Source organism: Lycorma delicatula, chromosome 6 (genome assembly GCF_047948215.1).
Source record: "Lycorma delicatula isolate Av1 chromosome 6, ASM4794821v1, whole genome shotgun sequence".
NCBI classification, from domain to species: domain Eukaryota; kingdom Metazoa; phylum Arthropoda; class Insecta; order Hemiptera; family Fulgoridae; genus Lycorma; species Lycorma delicatula.
In genome coordinates, this window is record NC_134460.1 from 23,690,646 (window position 1) to 23,707,845 (window position 17,200).

A 17,200-nucleotide genomic window follows, 5' to 3' on the forward strand; every position below is an offset into this window, starting at 1 on the left:
GATTGATGTAGACGAATCTGAGAACCTAGTCCACTTTGACACCTTTAAGTATTTTACTCATCCCAGTAAGTACAATACTTTATGATGAACAAATCATAAATCTTACATGTGTTAAATTAAAGGTACCTGAAAACTCATATAATCATCGCCAAAACTAAAGACAAATCTATTTCCCTTACACAAAGAACTGGATCACAGTATTGGGGAGCACAGAAGGCACAAATTCAGTTTAACAAGACTGATTAATCATTTACATACAGCAGAATAAAATAATCTGTAATGGAACAGGGAAAATGCAATAATTAATACAGTAGCTTTGGAAGTCATTTATTATTGATGTAAATTTGAAAAGGAATGATTTTATCAAAATCTTTTTTTGATCGGCTGCGGGCATCTTTTTGAAAAAATAATACGCTATCATTGATTTTGACAACCTAAGAACAGCAGGAATCCGCCTGAATAAGTGAAATTTCCTGTCATTTATACTTATTTGTATTCAGCAACAATTCATGATGTTCATGACTTTAAAAACTGTGTTATTTCTGCAATACTTCTGTTACTTAAATTTTCGGTAGGCACAATTCAACATATATTAAAACTGGGTCACAGCAAACATCAAAATGGGAAAATTGGCTTAAAACTATTATAATACAAATCTTAATTTACTGTTGAATATTAAAATGTACATTTTATCAGATAGTCGAAATAAACAGCCTGTTAATCTCTACATCTAAACAAAACAAATTTAAACATTGCTAACTGGACTCCCATTTCAACCACTAGATCTGAAAACCTACTTAAATCCTAGGTAAACCGCAAATGCTACGATTTACACAAACTTAATTCACTTAAGTGGTGTACAGCTACAAAAGGGAATAGCAGACATCGTCAACGAAATTCACAATTCAACCATAACCTCAAACAAGATAAAGGGGCTGTCGAACATAATTCAAAATAGTTATATCAAAATTTTTGAATGCTAGTTAAAGTAGAAAAAGGTGGTATTTAAAACAGTAATTTGGCTAGAAATTTCATTTTTTATATAACAAAAAATATACAAAGGAAAAACTATGTTGATTCTATAAAATGGCCGAACATAGTACTTAAAAGTCCGGCTTTAATTTTCAAATTCTAGAAATTACAATTCTACTGGAAATAAGAAGCTACATACTTACGATTATTATACAAATAAAATACGTTGAAAGTTATAAACAAGCGGTAGTCATTCCATTTCAAGTTCAAATACAATTATCACAACAACCTTAACGTCAAGCAACAACAAACTAATGAAAGAATTACGTCACGTAAGCTAAACGTGTGTAGGGCTGCAAACCATCAGCTGTGATTTTGTTTTCATTTTAGTTTTGTTTGCGAATGATCATCTAGTGTTGATGTAAGGTATTGTACTAATATGCTGTATCACAGCTTAAATTACATTTATTTCCGAACTTTCCAGTAATTGTTAATTATTTAACTACTTCTCTCACTCCATTACAGAGCTCTTGGAGCATGCGCCACGTTGGTAAGCTCTCTTAGTAGTAGTAGTTTTTTGGCTACGATTGTAAAGGTTGTGTTTTTTTTTTAGTAGAAATTATATAATGATAAGACGTTCCGAATAAAGTTCTGCATCAGTATAATTTATGGACTACAGTTTTGCAAACACGGTTAATAAATTAGATGTTAGGTCTATATTGTGTATTAATATCAAAACAATTTATTTAGTTTGTCCTATCAACAACATACAGTAATCATAACATCATGAATGGACCGAAACCATTATGGTAAGTTATTATTGTACATTTTTCACATCTGAATATAATGTGAAGTCAGTTAAACATTTTTGCTCGTAATTTGTTTTAAATGTGTTAGGTCCTATAATAGCTTTCCTTGTTGAAAAAACCTTTTTCTAGTTATTTGCATTTACGTTTCATTAAATTTTTGCCCGAAATTGGTATAGCATTTGTAAAATAATCATGTATTTATATTTATTCTATTTTTCATTGATGAAAAGTAGAACCCATAATCATGTTTCTTTTGACATCTGCCGTGTTCAATATGGGAAATATTTCCTTTCTTTTTATTTCAGTCATTAAATTCTATGTGTGATGATTTTTTTAAGCAAGTCAGATTAAGATTGATATAATTTTTTTTTTGATATCTATGGAAAAATTAAACCAGCAGTCAATTACTCTCAAGTGATTTGTATTTAATGAAATTTACATTATTTATAATGGTGTTGCATCAGTTTAATCTCTGAGGAAGCTGGTTCGGTACCAACAACCAACTGATTTATTGTTTCCTTTAGTAACAAAACCTTTATCAAGAGAACTTGCTGCAATATTCACAATATATGTAATATAACATAGCTTGCTATAAACTATTATTAATCTGTGCTTTGAGTTTTACTTTTGGTACCTGTTTTACTCATTAGTTTGATATAACAATTGTTTGTTCACCCTTTCTTCTTAAAAACGAATTTTTTTATGCACAATCTTATCGGAACTGAATAAAGATTTTAAATATGAGTTCTAGAGACTCAAAGAAAATTGGTAAAAGCAATATTATGATTATTTATTAAAACTTATAATATTTTTCTTGTTTAACTAAGTAAAGATTACAAGTTTTTTTAATATGAATTGAAGGTCTTTGAGAAGTCTATAGCTTCCCATCTACTCCGTTACTTTGAAAACAACACATGTTGCATCATGTCCAGTTTGGTTTCCTTAAAGGTAAGAATACTATTAAAGTGCTAAATGGATTTTTAACAGAAATTGTTGATGCTCTTGTTGGATTGTGTGAATTATAATCTAATACTTCGGAGGCTTGAGTGCTACGGTGTTTGTGGAGCTGTTCTTACTCTGTTTAAGTCTTACTTATAAGACTGCAGACAGAGTGTTCACATCAGGTTATTAAACAGTAGTTGCACTTAGAAGTTGGTATCTGATGGCATTCCTCAGAGATCTACTCTTGAGCTAATATTATTTCTGATTTATGTAAATGATTTGCCAAACTTAACGCATCTGTCGAGGTCGTCAGCCAGTGCATCTGTTTGCTGACAATACCACATTGGCTTTTACAAATTTAAATTATTCTAATTTGTTTGATTTAGAAAGTAGTGAATCATGAAATAGTTACTGATACTCCATTTATGGATGCCTTGAAATTTTCAAGCTCTGCCGATTTTCTGGGTCTCGCAATTGATGATGCCCTTGCTTAGAAGGGCCAGATTCAGTCTCTGTCATCTAAATTAATGTGGACTTATTGTTATTCTTATGCTATCATGTAAAATGAACAGGAAAACTCTGTTGATGGTGTATTATACGTATGTAAATTACCTTTTAAATTATAGAGTTATTTTTTGAGGTAATTCTGTTGATAATAAAAAATATTTACTATTAAAAAAAATAGTTTGTGTGATTTGTCAACTGATTAATGCAAGAGTCATTTTTAGATATTTTAGAATCTTCACTCTTTCATTGATTTATATTTTCCAGGCTATACTATTTATTGAAGATAAGTTATCAAAAATTAAACAACTGATTTTCATTCTTGTAAACACCTGGCAAAAAATGTCCTGCCCTGTTCAAAGCATAAGACATTCACCTATGAGTGTGTACCATATTATGCTGGTTTATATCTTTATAATAAGCTGCTGCTACATATTAAAATTGAAGCCAATTAGAAGGTATTAAGGGGGGAGGGGATTTCAGGACTTTTTGGTGGACAGGTGCCAGATGGGAATGTTGCTTGTGGCATTTGCATCAGTGGCATCCTGGGTCAAGGCGACTGAGAGATGTTGTATGCTGAGGTTTAAAAGATAAACAGAAAAGCCTGTCAGGGCGTGGTTGGAGGGTGCCTTCCCTAGGGGTTCAAGATGGACAGGTGTTATTATTTGGTAACCGAATATCTGTCTGATGTGCATTAGTTGTCTGTCTTCATTATTTTCTGGATACTCAAGTAAGGATAATAAATGTAAAATGTGATAAATATTATATAAATATTATATAAATTGTCTTTAATTATGCCTTATTTGTAATTTGCTACAGGAATTTATTTGGAAATAGTGAGTGTGATAACTGTAATTTTGGTATTAGTTTATGATATTGTTGTTTTATGTTATTTTATGTTTCTTCGCCTGCCATGTAGATTTGTTATTCTGTAAATGTGGTGTTATGCAATAATCATGTAAAATAGAAATAAATAAAATAAAATAAGCTCTCCTTTACAAACTTTGCTGATTATGTCCTCTGTAATCACAATTCAAGATGAAAAAATTGATAAGTTAAGATAAAGTTTATTCTAATTAATGGCATTGCATAATAAGAATAAAAAAAATGTAATTCTGAGCAGTTACTTAATCAACGTCAATCTTGTTCATTCTTAAATATACCATAATATATATATATATATGTTTAGGATCAGGAAAACACAAGATCTAAATGTCAGGTAGCAGGTGATTCATGTATGATAAAAGTCTGTACCCCATTTTCAGTATTTTGTCAATTAGCTATCAGTTTTGTGAGTTATTGAGGCTATTCAGTTGCTAATCTGTTCTGTGGAGAAAAGTGAAGGTTAAGGTTAGACTTTTGTGGCAAGAGGTTAGGAATAAATTACCAAATTATAACAATACAATCTCGTAGGACACTGACTAAATTTATGTTTTAACAAAAGAATAGCCACTACAGAGAGAGACTATACTACATGTTCTGTGTTATTAGCCATGTGTAGGGTGAATAATCGATCACCTTATCAAGAGCGTAGTCAGTCATCTTCAATGGCTGACTCTTAGTCCGATTCTGATGACTATTAAGGTTAGTTTACGGTTTATTCCTCTCTCCACCAAACTAACTTTGACTTTAACTCCAACCTTAACCCTAATCTCTCTCTTCACAAAACTTTAATCTCTCTTCCTAGAACAGATTAGCATATGAACAGGGTGCCATAACTCACAAAACTGATTGTTACTTGACTAAAGTACTTATAAAAATGTGGTGCAAACTTTGACCTTGCACAAGTCACCTTCAGTCTAAACCTGCTTTCTCATATTTAGATCTTATGTTTTCCTGATCCTAAGCATAACTGCTGTTGTATATTAAAGTATGAAAAAAATTTAAGTTTATCATAAAAAAAGAATAAAAGTTAAATTACTCATTTATCTTATTACTTGTGTACCCCTGTGTTTGTTGATGGGTTACAGTTTGTCACTCTTGAATTGCAGTTTATTTACTTAATCCAAAATATTTATATTGGGTACTGCTTGCTAGTGCACTCTGGTAAATGTGAATGAATCTGTCACCAGCCCGGGTAGTGTGCTTATTGGATAGTTAGTGTGTTTACCACATTTACACATATACATGTTTATACACGTATGTTTAAGATATATACATATATGATGAGCACAGAGCTATGAGCAGCATAAGATGGCAGATTTACAAATTAGATACCTGGCAAGAGATTCATGAAGTTTATTGGATAACACAATCAGTGTCCTGGCTGCAGAATGATTATAAAAAGTAATAAATAATATTATTAAATTAGGGAATTATTGCAACAAGGATGTAGTGTACCAAAATAACTGGAATGATAAATACGTTTAAAACAAAAACCAAAGGTGAATGGACATTGAAAAAGTGTAGAAAATTTTTTATGATTTTCAGCATTAATTGTATGGAAAAAATATAAAAGTTGTGTGCAAATGTAGAAGATATCAATTTTTAATGATATCAGCCTATGGACAAATTCTAATAGGATCTATAACTGATTAAACTATATAGTGATCATATTGATATGTAGACTGCCATATGAACCATTTTTATGTCACACTTAGAATTTTTACTCAGGCTGCATGAGCCAAAACCGGTTCATACTACAATCATCATTTAAAAGCGGAGTGCTGCATTAGTGGCTTACTCTACAATATGTTTTACTATATGAATTGAAAGCCATAGTCTCAAAGAATTACAAAATGACTTCAACCTGCAAATATGTTGCTGTTTTTTTTTTATCATAAACAGCCAAAAAAGTTTTTGTTTCTGGTGTCAGTATTTTATTTTGCTATCTGTTTTAAGTTCATTTTATTTTATATGTTGTAATAGATAGTATCCATCAGGAAGTGGCAACAAATGTGTTTGTACATGTTGGAATCAAAATTCTCTAACGGTAGTGAATGTTATAACCTCAAAATTATGTTTTATTTTGAAGCGTGGTATTTAATTTGCTTTGTTTTGTTTTTATTACTTATAATGGAAAAACTTTCTGATGATGAATTACACAGAATACTAAATAAAAGTGTTGATAAAGAAGTTTTAGGATATGATTTTGACAATGATCCGATGTAAAAACATGATACTGATAGTGAAAGTGATGTTGGGAGTTTAGAAGACAGAGTTGAAAGTCGTAATGAAGAAGACATTGATCAGCCTTTTAAAATCATAGATATTATGGAAGAAAGAATTGAACATGTTGCAGTATGTAGGTAGTACACATGGGGCCCAGTTGGTGAGTTAAACAATTTGAATTATTTTGTTTATAATCCTGATGACTAACCGTTTGGTGTAAAGCCAGAGATTTTAGAGACTGTGATCCTGTCGATTTCTTTGAGCTTTTTGTAACTAAAGAAGTTATTTTATTTGTTGGTTATTGAAAGCAATTATTACTCATTTAACTTAATAAGAGATTTCTCCCCATGCTAGAATTGGAAAATGGGTAGAAACTAGGAGTAGTGAACTGAAATGTTTCTGGGCAGTGCAATGTTCATGGGGCTCAATATTATGCCAAGCATTGGTCACTATTGGAGGTTTATTTCAGTTCTCCCACAATACATGTCAAGTAATCGCTTTGAATTGTTAACTTGCTCATTTTCATTGTGCCAACAATGAAGAGACACCTGCAGGTAATTGCCTACATAAAATTCAAGATTTAATTGATGTGGTTGTTGAAAATTTTAGAAATGTTGTAATTCTGGAAGACATGATGTATATAGATGAGAGCATGATTCCTTTTAGAGGATGAATCATATTTAAGCAATACAGTAAACAAAAATCTCATCCATATGGGATTAAAGTATTTAAACTGTGCGTTAGATTGTTGTACTGTTGCATATAAAATATATGCAAGTAAAGAGGCTACTCCTGGAAAAGATGTTTCTTCCAAGGTATTATTAGAACTAAGTGCCCCATATTTAAACAGGAAGAATGATTTTTGTTGATAACTGGTACACTAATGTCACTGTAGCAGATAACCTACTTGATAATAATACCCACATTGTTGGAACATTAAAAAAAAAGAAAGTATATTCCTAAAAATGTTTTACATAAAAAATTAAAAAGAGGTTTGAGTTATTGCCCCCCCAAAAAAAAAAAAAAATTAAAACATAGTCATCCTTAAATTGAAAGGTCAAAGGGAAGTTTTAATGCTTACCACCAAGCATATAGATAATATGGTGACATTTATAAAACAGGCAACAAAATAACTAAACCTCAAACAGTAGTGGACTATAATCAAGGAAAATCTTTGATTGATCAATCAGATCAAATGAGTGCTTACCATTCTGGCTGTCTTAGATGTGTCAAATGGTATTGCAAAGTTGTTTTTGATTTATTGATTTATGCAACTGTAGTAAATGCTTGGTCCATTTACAAAACGGTAAAAAAAAATATATATATATAAATATAACTAATTTTAAAGAAGCAATAGTCAACAGTTGGTAGATAAATAATAATCAACACCAGTCATTAAAACAGAATAATAAAAATAAGATACCTCGCCCTAGACCATCTCAACCTACCACAACCCATATTTTGGTCAAGATAAATCACACGATGCAAAAATTTCTATAAGGAGCTGGATGAATTGTTTCAATGGTGCATTGAAAACAAAAAGAGTGAGCTTAAAATGTAACGTCTGCGAAGAAAGTATATGTAAAGATTGTTTTTTCAACATACACGAATCATTCTAGAAATTGTAACTATGTATTGAATTTTTGATTTCAGAAGAAAAATTTTGGAATTAGGCTACAATAATTTAGTTGTTAATTTTACTTGTGTTTTACCCTTAATCATTATTCCGCAGAATTCAAGAATTTTCAAAAGAGCCTACTTTGTTTTAAAAAATTGAGAAATATTTTATTATTATGGATTTGGACTTCTTTTTAAAAAAAATTATTTTATTTCCAAATTTGTGTTTATTTTGTAAGTATCTTTTGTAGCGGTAACTTAAAATAAATAAAAGGAAATGTATTTTGACTCAAAATTGGTTCATGTAGCTCTAGAATATAAACGTTAACTCCATTAGGCCATGTGGGCCAAAGGTGAGTCATACTTATTTTGCAACAAATTTAAAAATTTAGCTTAAATTATACAAGTATAGGTAGTTAAAAATTCATTAAAGTTTTTTAAAAAAAAATGGTAGCCTGAGTGAAGTGTCACAATATTTGGCTTGGCAGTCTATGTGTTAACCGACTAAAAGTGAATTGTATATTTGGCATCTTTATTTTACCTTATTTGTTAGGGTAGGATGCACACATATAATTAAGGCAGTAACTACCTTAAAAAAAAATAATTATTTGTTTAGCTTCCCAGGCTGGTCTGGTGGTAAATTAGTCGCAAAATCAAGTTTAATTGATTTTTGAAGTCGAAAGATTCTGAGGTTCAAATGATAGTAAAAGTTAGTTGTTTTTAAACAGATTTGAATACTAGACAGTGGGTACTGATGTACTTTAGTGGTTGGGGTTCAATTTCCACTTATTTCAGGAATGGTCAACCTGAGTCTGTACAAGACTACATGTTATACATATCATCTTTATGTCATTGGGCCTTGAGAGGGTTGCTTATTGTTTACTGGTTGACTAGATTACAATGTACTTATTAAGAATATGTATTTGTTTAATTCTGAAGAAATCAATCATACTTAGAACATATGTTACTACTCATCAAAGTTTAAACTATTCAATTAATGTGCAGTATATCTGGACTGCATGAGAGGTGATGAATAAAATACAAACATGTTAAATACACATGCATGTGGACATGAATATAATAAATGTGCCCGTTTTCCTTTATTATTTACATTAATAATATTTTTGTTTTTATATTCAATTTTTTAAATATTTTAATTTTTTGCATTCTATTTATTATTTTTAGCTCTTAATATTTTTTATTTCCTTATTTTAAAAAAAGGAATAGTAAGAAAGAAAGATAGATTTTTTTTTTAATTCAGAAGCTTTATCTTGTCTGTGTCATTTGCATTGTCACTCTCTAATGACAGATTTATCACTGCTTTCGTTGTCATTGTTGTTAAAACGTTTGGTTTGCATGTTCGCAATTTTGTCTGCCTTATAATAATTCTGTTCTGTTTTTTAGGTGTGTTCACGGAGCTACTTCCATTATTTATTTGAGGTCTACATCATGTTTTTCTACCAAAATTTTCCTGTTATTTGCAGACTTCTTCAATTGAAAACCCATTGTTCCTCAAAATTTTCTGTATAGTTTTGTGCATGCAGTTTATTTGCAGATCTGGATTTGTATTTTAAAAATTAGTAACTTCTTTAATGACTGCAACATTTTATGTCAGTTATAGAAATTTTGTTCAATATTTCCTTACAGTATCTTTGAAAGTCATGAGTTAACTTTTTTTCATTCTTTTATAAGATTTCTTGGGCATACTGAAGTTTTAATTTTCTCCCAAATTGTTTGATTATGTCTTAACTTTATGCCTTATAGGTAGGCTGTTAAGGTCAGCTTTGTGAACTTCTGAATGTAAACATTACTGTATTTTCTTCAACTTTTTTTGTTGTGAACAGTCATGATTATATATTTACTTAGACTTTTAAAGGCTATCCTTGTAATTTGTGAAATCTTGTTTGAGATATTGAATTGAAGAATGAATATTAACCTTCAGTTGGTGAGGTGATGTTTCTCCGACACATAGGGTCATTTTGACACCCCTTAATATTTTGTTACTCTACATCATTTTTAAGTAAATTTTTAATTTTAGTTATTGTTATGTGAATAAAGCTTTTTAAAAAACCTTTAGTACTTTAAACCACTTCTTACTTCCTTGTTCGAAGTAAAGGAAATATTTTGATTGTAAAAAATTCCAGTTTTCAGATTTCAACAGAAATATTCATTTTGATCATCCCTGAATCCATTTTGACTAGTTTAAGCATGACATCTACATATGTATGTATCTCGCATGACTCAAAAATAATTAGCCGTAGGATGTTGAAATTTTGGATTTAGGACTGTTGTAATATCTAGTTGTTCACCTCCCCTTTCGATTGTAATCGACTTGACCAAAAGTGTCCAAAAAGCCCAAAATAAAAAAAAAATGTATTTTGGACTTTCTTTTAACTGCAGCCTTATTGAGAGCTTTTCAACAATATATCATAAGTGATACTTATTTTCATTGGTTCTAGAGTTATAGCCAAATAAAACTTTAATTAATGAAATATTTGGATCTTGCAAGGGGAAGGCACATTGGTTCGAATCCGACTTCATCTCCTTTTTTTTTTTTAATTTAAATATATTGATTTATTAATAATTATTAACCTCTGATTGTAAAAAAACAATCTATAATAAATAACACTGGTCAATAAAGTTTAATAGTTTGTTTGTTAAATGATAATGCATGGCTGATTCTTATAGTATTTTTTATTCTGATTTCATATTTGTTAATAAATTTTTTCTACCAGGCACAGTTTTTTGTAATTGAAATTTCTTTTGAAACAAAAATTATGGTGAACGTAATATGATAGTACATTACATGCATTTTGTACTCTCCTAAAATCTATTTCTTTTGGTTTTTGTGCTGTTATTTACTGTAGGATCCCTCTTTAGATTTCAACAGTAGTCAGCTAACATTTTTGGGTTCCATTTTCCTTGGTATTGTGTTTCCATTGTAGAGATATCTCCTGGTGAAAGTGTTTTCCACATTCATCACTGATAGCGCTGAGATTGTTAGGGAAAAAATCCAGTTCTAAATGAATGTAAGAAATGGATTTTGGGTGACATATTACAACCAAGTTCTTTGTAATTTTGAAGGAGTTCACTCACAAGTTCTCTACAGTTACTAACCTTATGGTTTCCAAGGAAGTTGTTTACCACATTTTGAAGTGATTTCCATGCAACAACCTCCAAATCATTCAAACACCAGATCACTCATTAGTTTCATATTTGTGGTCCAACAAATATACCTTCCTTTATTTTAACATTGCTTATATTAGGGAATTTGTTTTTTTAGTAACTGAAATCCTGCGCCATTGTGATCCATCGCTTTAACAAATTTTTTTAATAAACCTAGCTTAATGTATAGTGACAGATGATAAACTTTTTCTGGTTTTACTAATGCCTGACTAACTATATTCTTATCTCTTACAGTCGGTAATTCTCTCTTTGGTCAGTACTCTTTTATATAATGGTTTTTCCTATCCTTACTGTCCTATTCGCACAAAAAGCAACAAAACCTAATATAGTCCAAGTAAAATTGCTATTACTTTCAGATCTCTACAAATATGCCATAAATATTTTCATATGAATCCTGCTCAATACAAGTTTTGTATTTTCATAAGACTCCTTCATGTGAACAGCATATGCTAATGGTATTGACGGGTATTTATTTCCATTCTGAAGTATAACAGCTTTCAAACTAAGCTTTGATGAATCAGTAAAAAGTCGCCGTTGGTCAGGATGGTGAATATGTCCCAAAGCTTCCAGTAAAGAGTCCAAATCATTACAGCATACTAAGTTTTCCTACTGAGAGAAGAAATGTTCAAATTCTGACTGTCTGTCATGGAAAGCTCTTATTTTAGTGTTTTGTTATAAAAGATGCCATCTTTTCAGTCTTAATGTCAGTATTTCTGCTTGATTCTCCGATAAATTTAGATCACGAACCAGATCATTTAATTCTGACTGATTAATTAAATGGGGCTCAGTATATCTATTTTCTAAAAAATTTGGGTCTTTCTTCACTGCCTGATAAGTCAGCACAAGATTCAACATTTTCATCTTCATCTAAATTCCATGTTTCTGGTGGTACTGGAATTGGAAGCTCTTGGCTATGTGGCACTGGTCACATGGCAGAAGGATTATCAGGGTATTTAACAGTATGTCTAGTTTTAGCTGTTATCTCAGATATCTTTATTACACAAAAATAACAGTCTATGGTGTGATCCCTCGGTTCTCTCCAAACCATTGGAATTACAAATGGCATGTGATTAGATCCATTTAGCTAACCAGTCAACAATGGTACACAAGAAGCACAGCAAATATGGAGCCCAATATTTGTCCAATCACATAATTTACATCCAAAATACAGTTCATACGACCTTTTTATCAGTGGAATTATATTTCTTTTCTGAGACTTTAACATTACCTCCTCATAGATTTTGTAGAAATTATTTGGATGATTAATGCAACTGCAAGGCATTGTTAATATATTGCACTAATATTTTAAAAATAAACACTTCATAAACATACATCCACTTACTGAACAACAAACACCTGCAAATATGAAAGCCAGCTACAAAACTGATTGTTAAACACACAAGAACTCGCACTTGAATGATCATTAAAAATATTTCTCTACTTTGCAAATATAATATTTAGTATTTTATGTATATATATAAAATTTACTCTAGTAAATATGATAACAACAGAAATAACTAATGAGTGGATATATTTATAGTAAGATGAAAATTGGAAGAACGATTGACATTCTTGTTCATTTTAATTAGTGTGTAAATAATAAACATGATGACTAATGTCCAGCAAATCAATGTGACAACAATTAAAGGACTGTAATAAATAAACAAAAGCTATTTAGTTGAAAAATAATATAATAAAATATGTTCACAAAATGCTATGTTTATGGAGTTCATGCACGATACTACCTGAAAATAAAAATGGTGGTTAACAAAACAACTAAGCCTGATAGAAGAATTTTGATCTCATATTTGAAATCAGCATGAAAATACTATAAGAATCAGTTATTCACTCTCATTTAATGAAGTCATTGTTGTTCAGTGTAATTCAATAATAATAATAAAAAATAAAAAAATATCAGAAGTTATTAATGAAATAAAATTTTATGTACTTTTCATTAAAAAAAATTGTGTATGTAATTTAATAGGCGGTCAAGGAAGTCATGTAGTGTCCACATCAGATTTTTAATACAGTACACTTTTATACAGTTATGACAAAAAAGAACTTGAGAAATTGAGGGGTTTGATTAAACCACATAATGTTAGATTATAAAAATGTTTGGAGCAACTTTCACTAGACTCACAGAAACTGGAATTTGACCAATATTTGTACAACAGAGGTTTTATGAATTTATATAAATGTACAATAACGTGGAATCCAAAGCCAAATTCCAACAAGGAAGTAAAAGATTATATACAAGTTGAGTGGTTGGCTGTAAATCAATTAAGTGGCTATAAATACAGTTGAGTGGTTGGTCCTAAGTTAATGAATTTACAATACAACTAAGATAAAGTCAGGAATACAATTTGTACAGCATTTATTAAAGTGCAATATAATTAATCTGAAAGAATAGTTTGAAATAATTAACCCCTTAGATGAGATCCTACCTGAATAGGTTTCTATTCCAAGCGTTAGTACTTTTATATATATATTCTGAGAAGGATATAAAGGTGGTTTCTCCTATAAAATGTGATAACTAGGTAATTAGTGGCTGAAATCATTCTGATTTGTAGCCTTTTTTATTATTACATGATTGTCTGTAATTTCAAAGAAATCGCCAACAAAAAGACTCACATGGTTGCGAATCTGAGGAATTTGATATTGGAATCCCAAAGAAGGAAAACCAATATTAAAAAAGTAAAGAGAAATAAAGAATTTGGAAATCATAATTTTGAGTTGTTGGGTTTTCTTTTGCTTTTTTCATTTTATTAAGATTTGAAATTATACAATTATATTTTATTATCAATATTATATAAAAATATGGGTGAATATAATACAATAATGATAATAATAATAGTAAATAATAAATTTAAAAAAAAATAAATAAAAAAAAGAAGTAGTCCAGTCTTCATAGCAGTTTGTGCAAATCTTTTTCAGATACTCTAAACATTCAGAGTTTTTACATTCATAGCACAAATGCGATGCCCATTTCTTCTTTTTTGCAGGGCAGATACTGCACGTCTTTTGGTTTTGCAGCCTTCTAGAAGTTGTTGGAAGTACCTCAGGTTCTTCTTGCAGTTTAAAAATTCTTTTTAATGAAATTTGTATATCTCGAGAAATTCTTTTATTATAAAATCTTCGCGTTGCATGGACGGAAACTAACTTCATTGTTACTGCAGTACTTCAGGTAGTCAAAGTGTCTGTCATAAGACACTTGTCTTGTGATTAGTATGTGATATAGGAATTCACTGCACAAATATCAATTAATCTGTAGAACAATACCATCGGCCACCTCTTTGTCTGCCGGACAGTAGAGTTATTACTACATATCTTGTTTAAACCATCAACCCCATTTTTTTGTGGCATAGTAGGATATAATCTCAGACTTATTATTTTTAAGATCATCACCTTTATTATGATGCAGAAAACTAATAAGTGTAACTGATGTGTTAAATTTTGGTACATAAGAAATCAAGGTCATTTGTTTAGTAAAGACATATAAACTTTCCCCAATTTTTCACATTTGTCGAGGAGAAATTCAGTTGGAATTTCTCGTTTTCTTTTATTTAGGGTGCCAACATATGTTAGCCCTTTACCTCCCAGTTTTTCAACCAAGTCAATTGATGAAAATCAATTGTCTTCAGTTATGTTTCTATTTGTGCTATAAAGGGGTTTTGCCAGTCGTATTTTGGACTGTATTGGTTTAGAGAATTTGTTTTCTTTTTGTGTCAGTCCAATTCCATGAGAACTCTTACTGATGTAAATTTATGTGTTGTATAAATAACTAGTTTGCAAGTCTGTATTACACATAATTTTAGTTCATATTTATTTGGTTTTTTGGCATAAACAATATGAATGCGCATCTGCTATGGAACGGGTCTAACATTTCATCTATGCAAGCGTTTGAACCGATGGAGTAAATGTGCTGACGGTTAGCAATAAAACTTCAAATACTTTTGTAAACAAAGCTGCTTTGTCAGTGGTTTTCCTCTGAGCTCTTGCTTCAGAATTGTTAAATCTTAGAACAGTAAGCAACATAAAAATCGCTTTTTTGACATTACCAATCGAAAGATTTCTCGGCGTTTTCCATCAGTAGAAAAAATTTAGTCTATGCTGTCGCAGTTACATTTGAATATTACTGTAAGAAGTAGTATTCCTATAAGTGCTTTCTATTCAACAATATCAGTGTCATTCAATTCATTAATATTTGGATTTTTGTATCTTGTTCTCAAAGAAATCATCTTTTTGTTTGTCCAATCCAAAATAATATACAAAATATAATTGGAAAATAGTTTATTCCATACTCCAATTTCACTTTCATTTTGAATATTACACCTGTTACCAATTCGTAATATACTATATGCCGCAACTCAAACATTTCTTCTCTGTACTACTTTAGACCATCTAAAATTGGATTTACTCAGATAAATGTTTTCATCTAGTTCCCCATGTTTATCAATCCCTTCATTTTCACCCCTCTTGAAACTTTCGACCTCAGAATCTTATCATGTTTGCTGATAATAGTCATTCCAATCAACAGCCTGTTTTTCATTTCCTACAGCAACCACCTCTCAATTTCCATCTGTCTCCCATTCTTGATTACCATTTGCACCTTATTCCCTATTTTGACGTGTAATTGGTTCATCAATATTTGAATCCTTGCTTTCCGATCCATCCAGTTCATGAAGAATTGTTTCTTTGAAATTCTAATCATTCATGTTAATTTTTACACTGGAAAAAATTAATTCAATTTTTTTGATTTTTCTCGATTGAGAAAAAACAGAAACTATAAAAACTCTTACTGCACGGGAATCTAACTATAACGAAAAAAGTACCAGCTACTGCATGATTCATTAGGTGATTAAGGGTGGTAGTAATCACGCAGCGACCAGACACATGCCGTCATTTTGACATCACATCACCAGTTGAAGGTTAATAAATATTATTTGTAAAATGTGGAAATGAAGAGCACAAAATTAATAACACAAGTGATTGGTTTCTAGCTACCTATGGTGTCCTGTCATAGTACACTATATCCTTCATTGTGTTTTTAACAGTGCTAACTACTTGAGACTTCCTCAGATAGAACAAGTCTTCATCTACTTATTTACACTAATAAGGATTTAGTAAGAGTTTAGTTTCTTGAGTACAATAGTAATTTTAGTTATTTCATTAACAACAGAGACCGACACCAAATTACAGTTTCTTAATGGTAGATGAATTTTGTAGTGTGTGATGCAAGATGAATGCCGTGCCTGACTTAGATTTAAATTCAGAACCTTCCGGATGAAAGGCAGTGGTGTCACCACTCCATTATGGCCCTGTATAATATCTTATCATTTATTTGCCTATAAGGTTACAAAAATAATTTTCTTTGAAGTAAAACAGGTAAAGGAGAGGATGTAGGATTATGTTGGGGTTAAAAGATTTTAATCCCAACATCTAACAAAGAGGAATGGCGATACCTATCAAACCAGTCAATTTGCTAAAGTAATAAAAAATAAAAAAAAATATTAATCATATATATACACTAAATTTACTAATTAATTTATTTTTCATAAAACTATAATGAATGATTTTTTTATCAACCAATATTAAATAAGATCATAAAATCTTATTTTAATTGACTTACAGGTCCCACAACAGTAATTCTAACAGAAATATAGGCCACTGGTCATCATCTGGATACCCAAACATGACAAGAAACAATTCTTCCTCAGCTGTTAATAAAATGCAGCATCAGTATTGGGTAACAAAACAGACTGTTTTTAGAAAACTGGGGAAAAAAGAAGATGAGTGTATTGTTGCATCAGATGCTGAGTTGGATGCTAAACTTGAGCTTCTTAGATCAATTCAGGATAGTTGTTTAGAACTTAAACGCATTATTGACAGATATCAAGAAAAGTTATATAGTAAGTAGCTTTGGTTCTCATAATTTTTCATGAATATATAAATTTTCAAAATATTAATAATTAATTCAGTTCTCTTTTTATAATCTTTCATTCAGTTTATGAAAAATGCAAAAATATTTCAATTGAAGTTTTAGCAGAAAATTCTTTCTT

The 17,200-nt window shown here is 30.5% G+C and overlaps 2 protein-coding genes across 8 annotated transcripts in view; one reads left to right on the forward strand and one right to left on the reverse strand.

Moving 5' to 3' along the window:
* Positions 1 to 1,314, reverse strand: part of Bap55 (Brahma associated protein 55kD) — a 71,944-nt gene extending 70,630 nt beyond the window's left edge. For all 4 annotated transcript variants that reach the window (XM_075369393.1, XM_075369388.1, XM_075369396.1 and 1 more), the window contains exon 1: positions 1,176 to 1,314. The gene's annotated coding sequence lies outside the window, so the exon portion shown is untranslated. The remainder of the gene's footprint in view (positions 1 to 1,175) is intronic.
* ICA69 (islet cell autoantigen 1-like protein) overlaps positions 1,310 to 17,200 on the forward strand; it is a 65,330-nt gene continuing 49,439 nt past the window's right edge. Inside the window, exons 1-3 of one of the 4 annotated variants that reach the window (XM_075369399.1) lie at positions 1,536 to 1,781; positions 2,643 to 2,729; positions 16,773 to 17,050. In XM_075369399.1, coding sequence (XP_075225514.1) covers positions 16,834 to 17,050 — 217 coding nt within the window. In that variant the 5' untranslated portion in view covers positions 1,536 to 1,781; positions 2,643 to 2,729; positions 16,773 to 16,833. The other 3 variants (XM_075369400.1, XM_075369398.1, XM_075369397.1) reach the window with 3 other exon arrangements.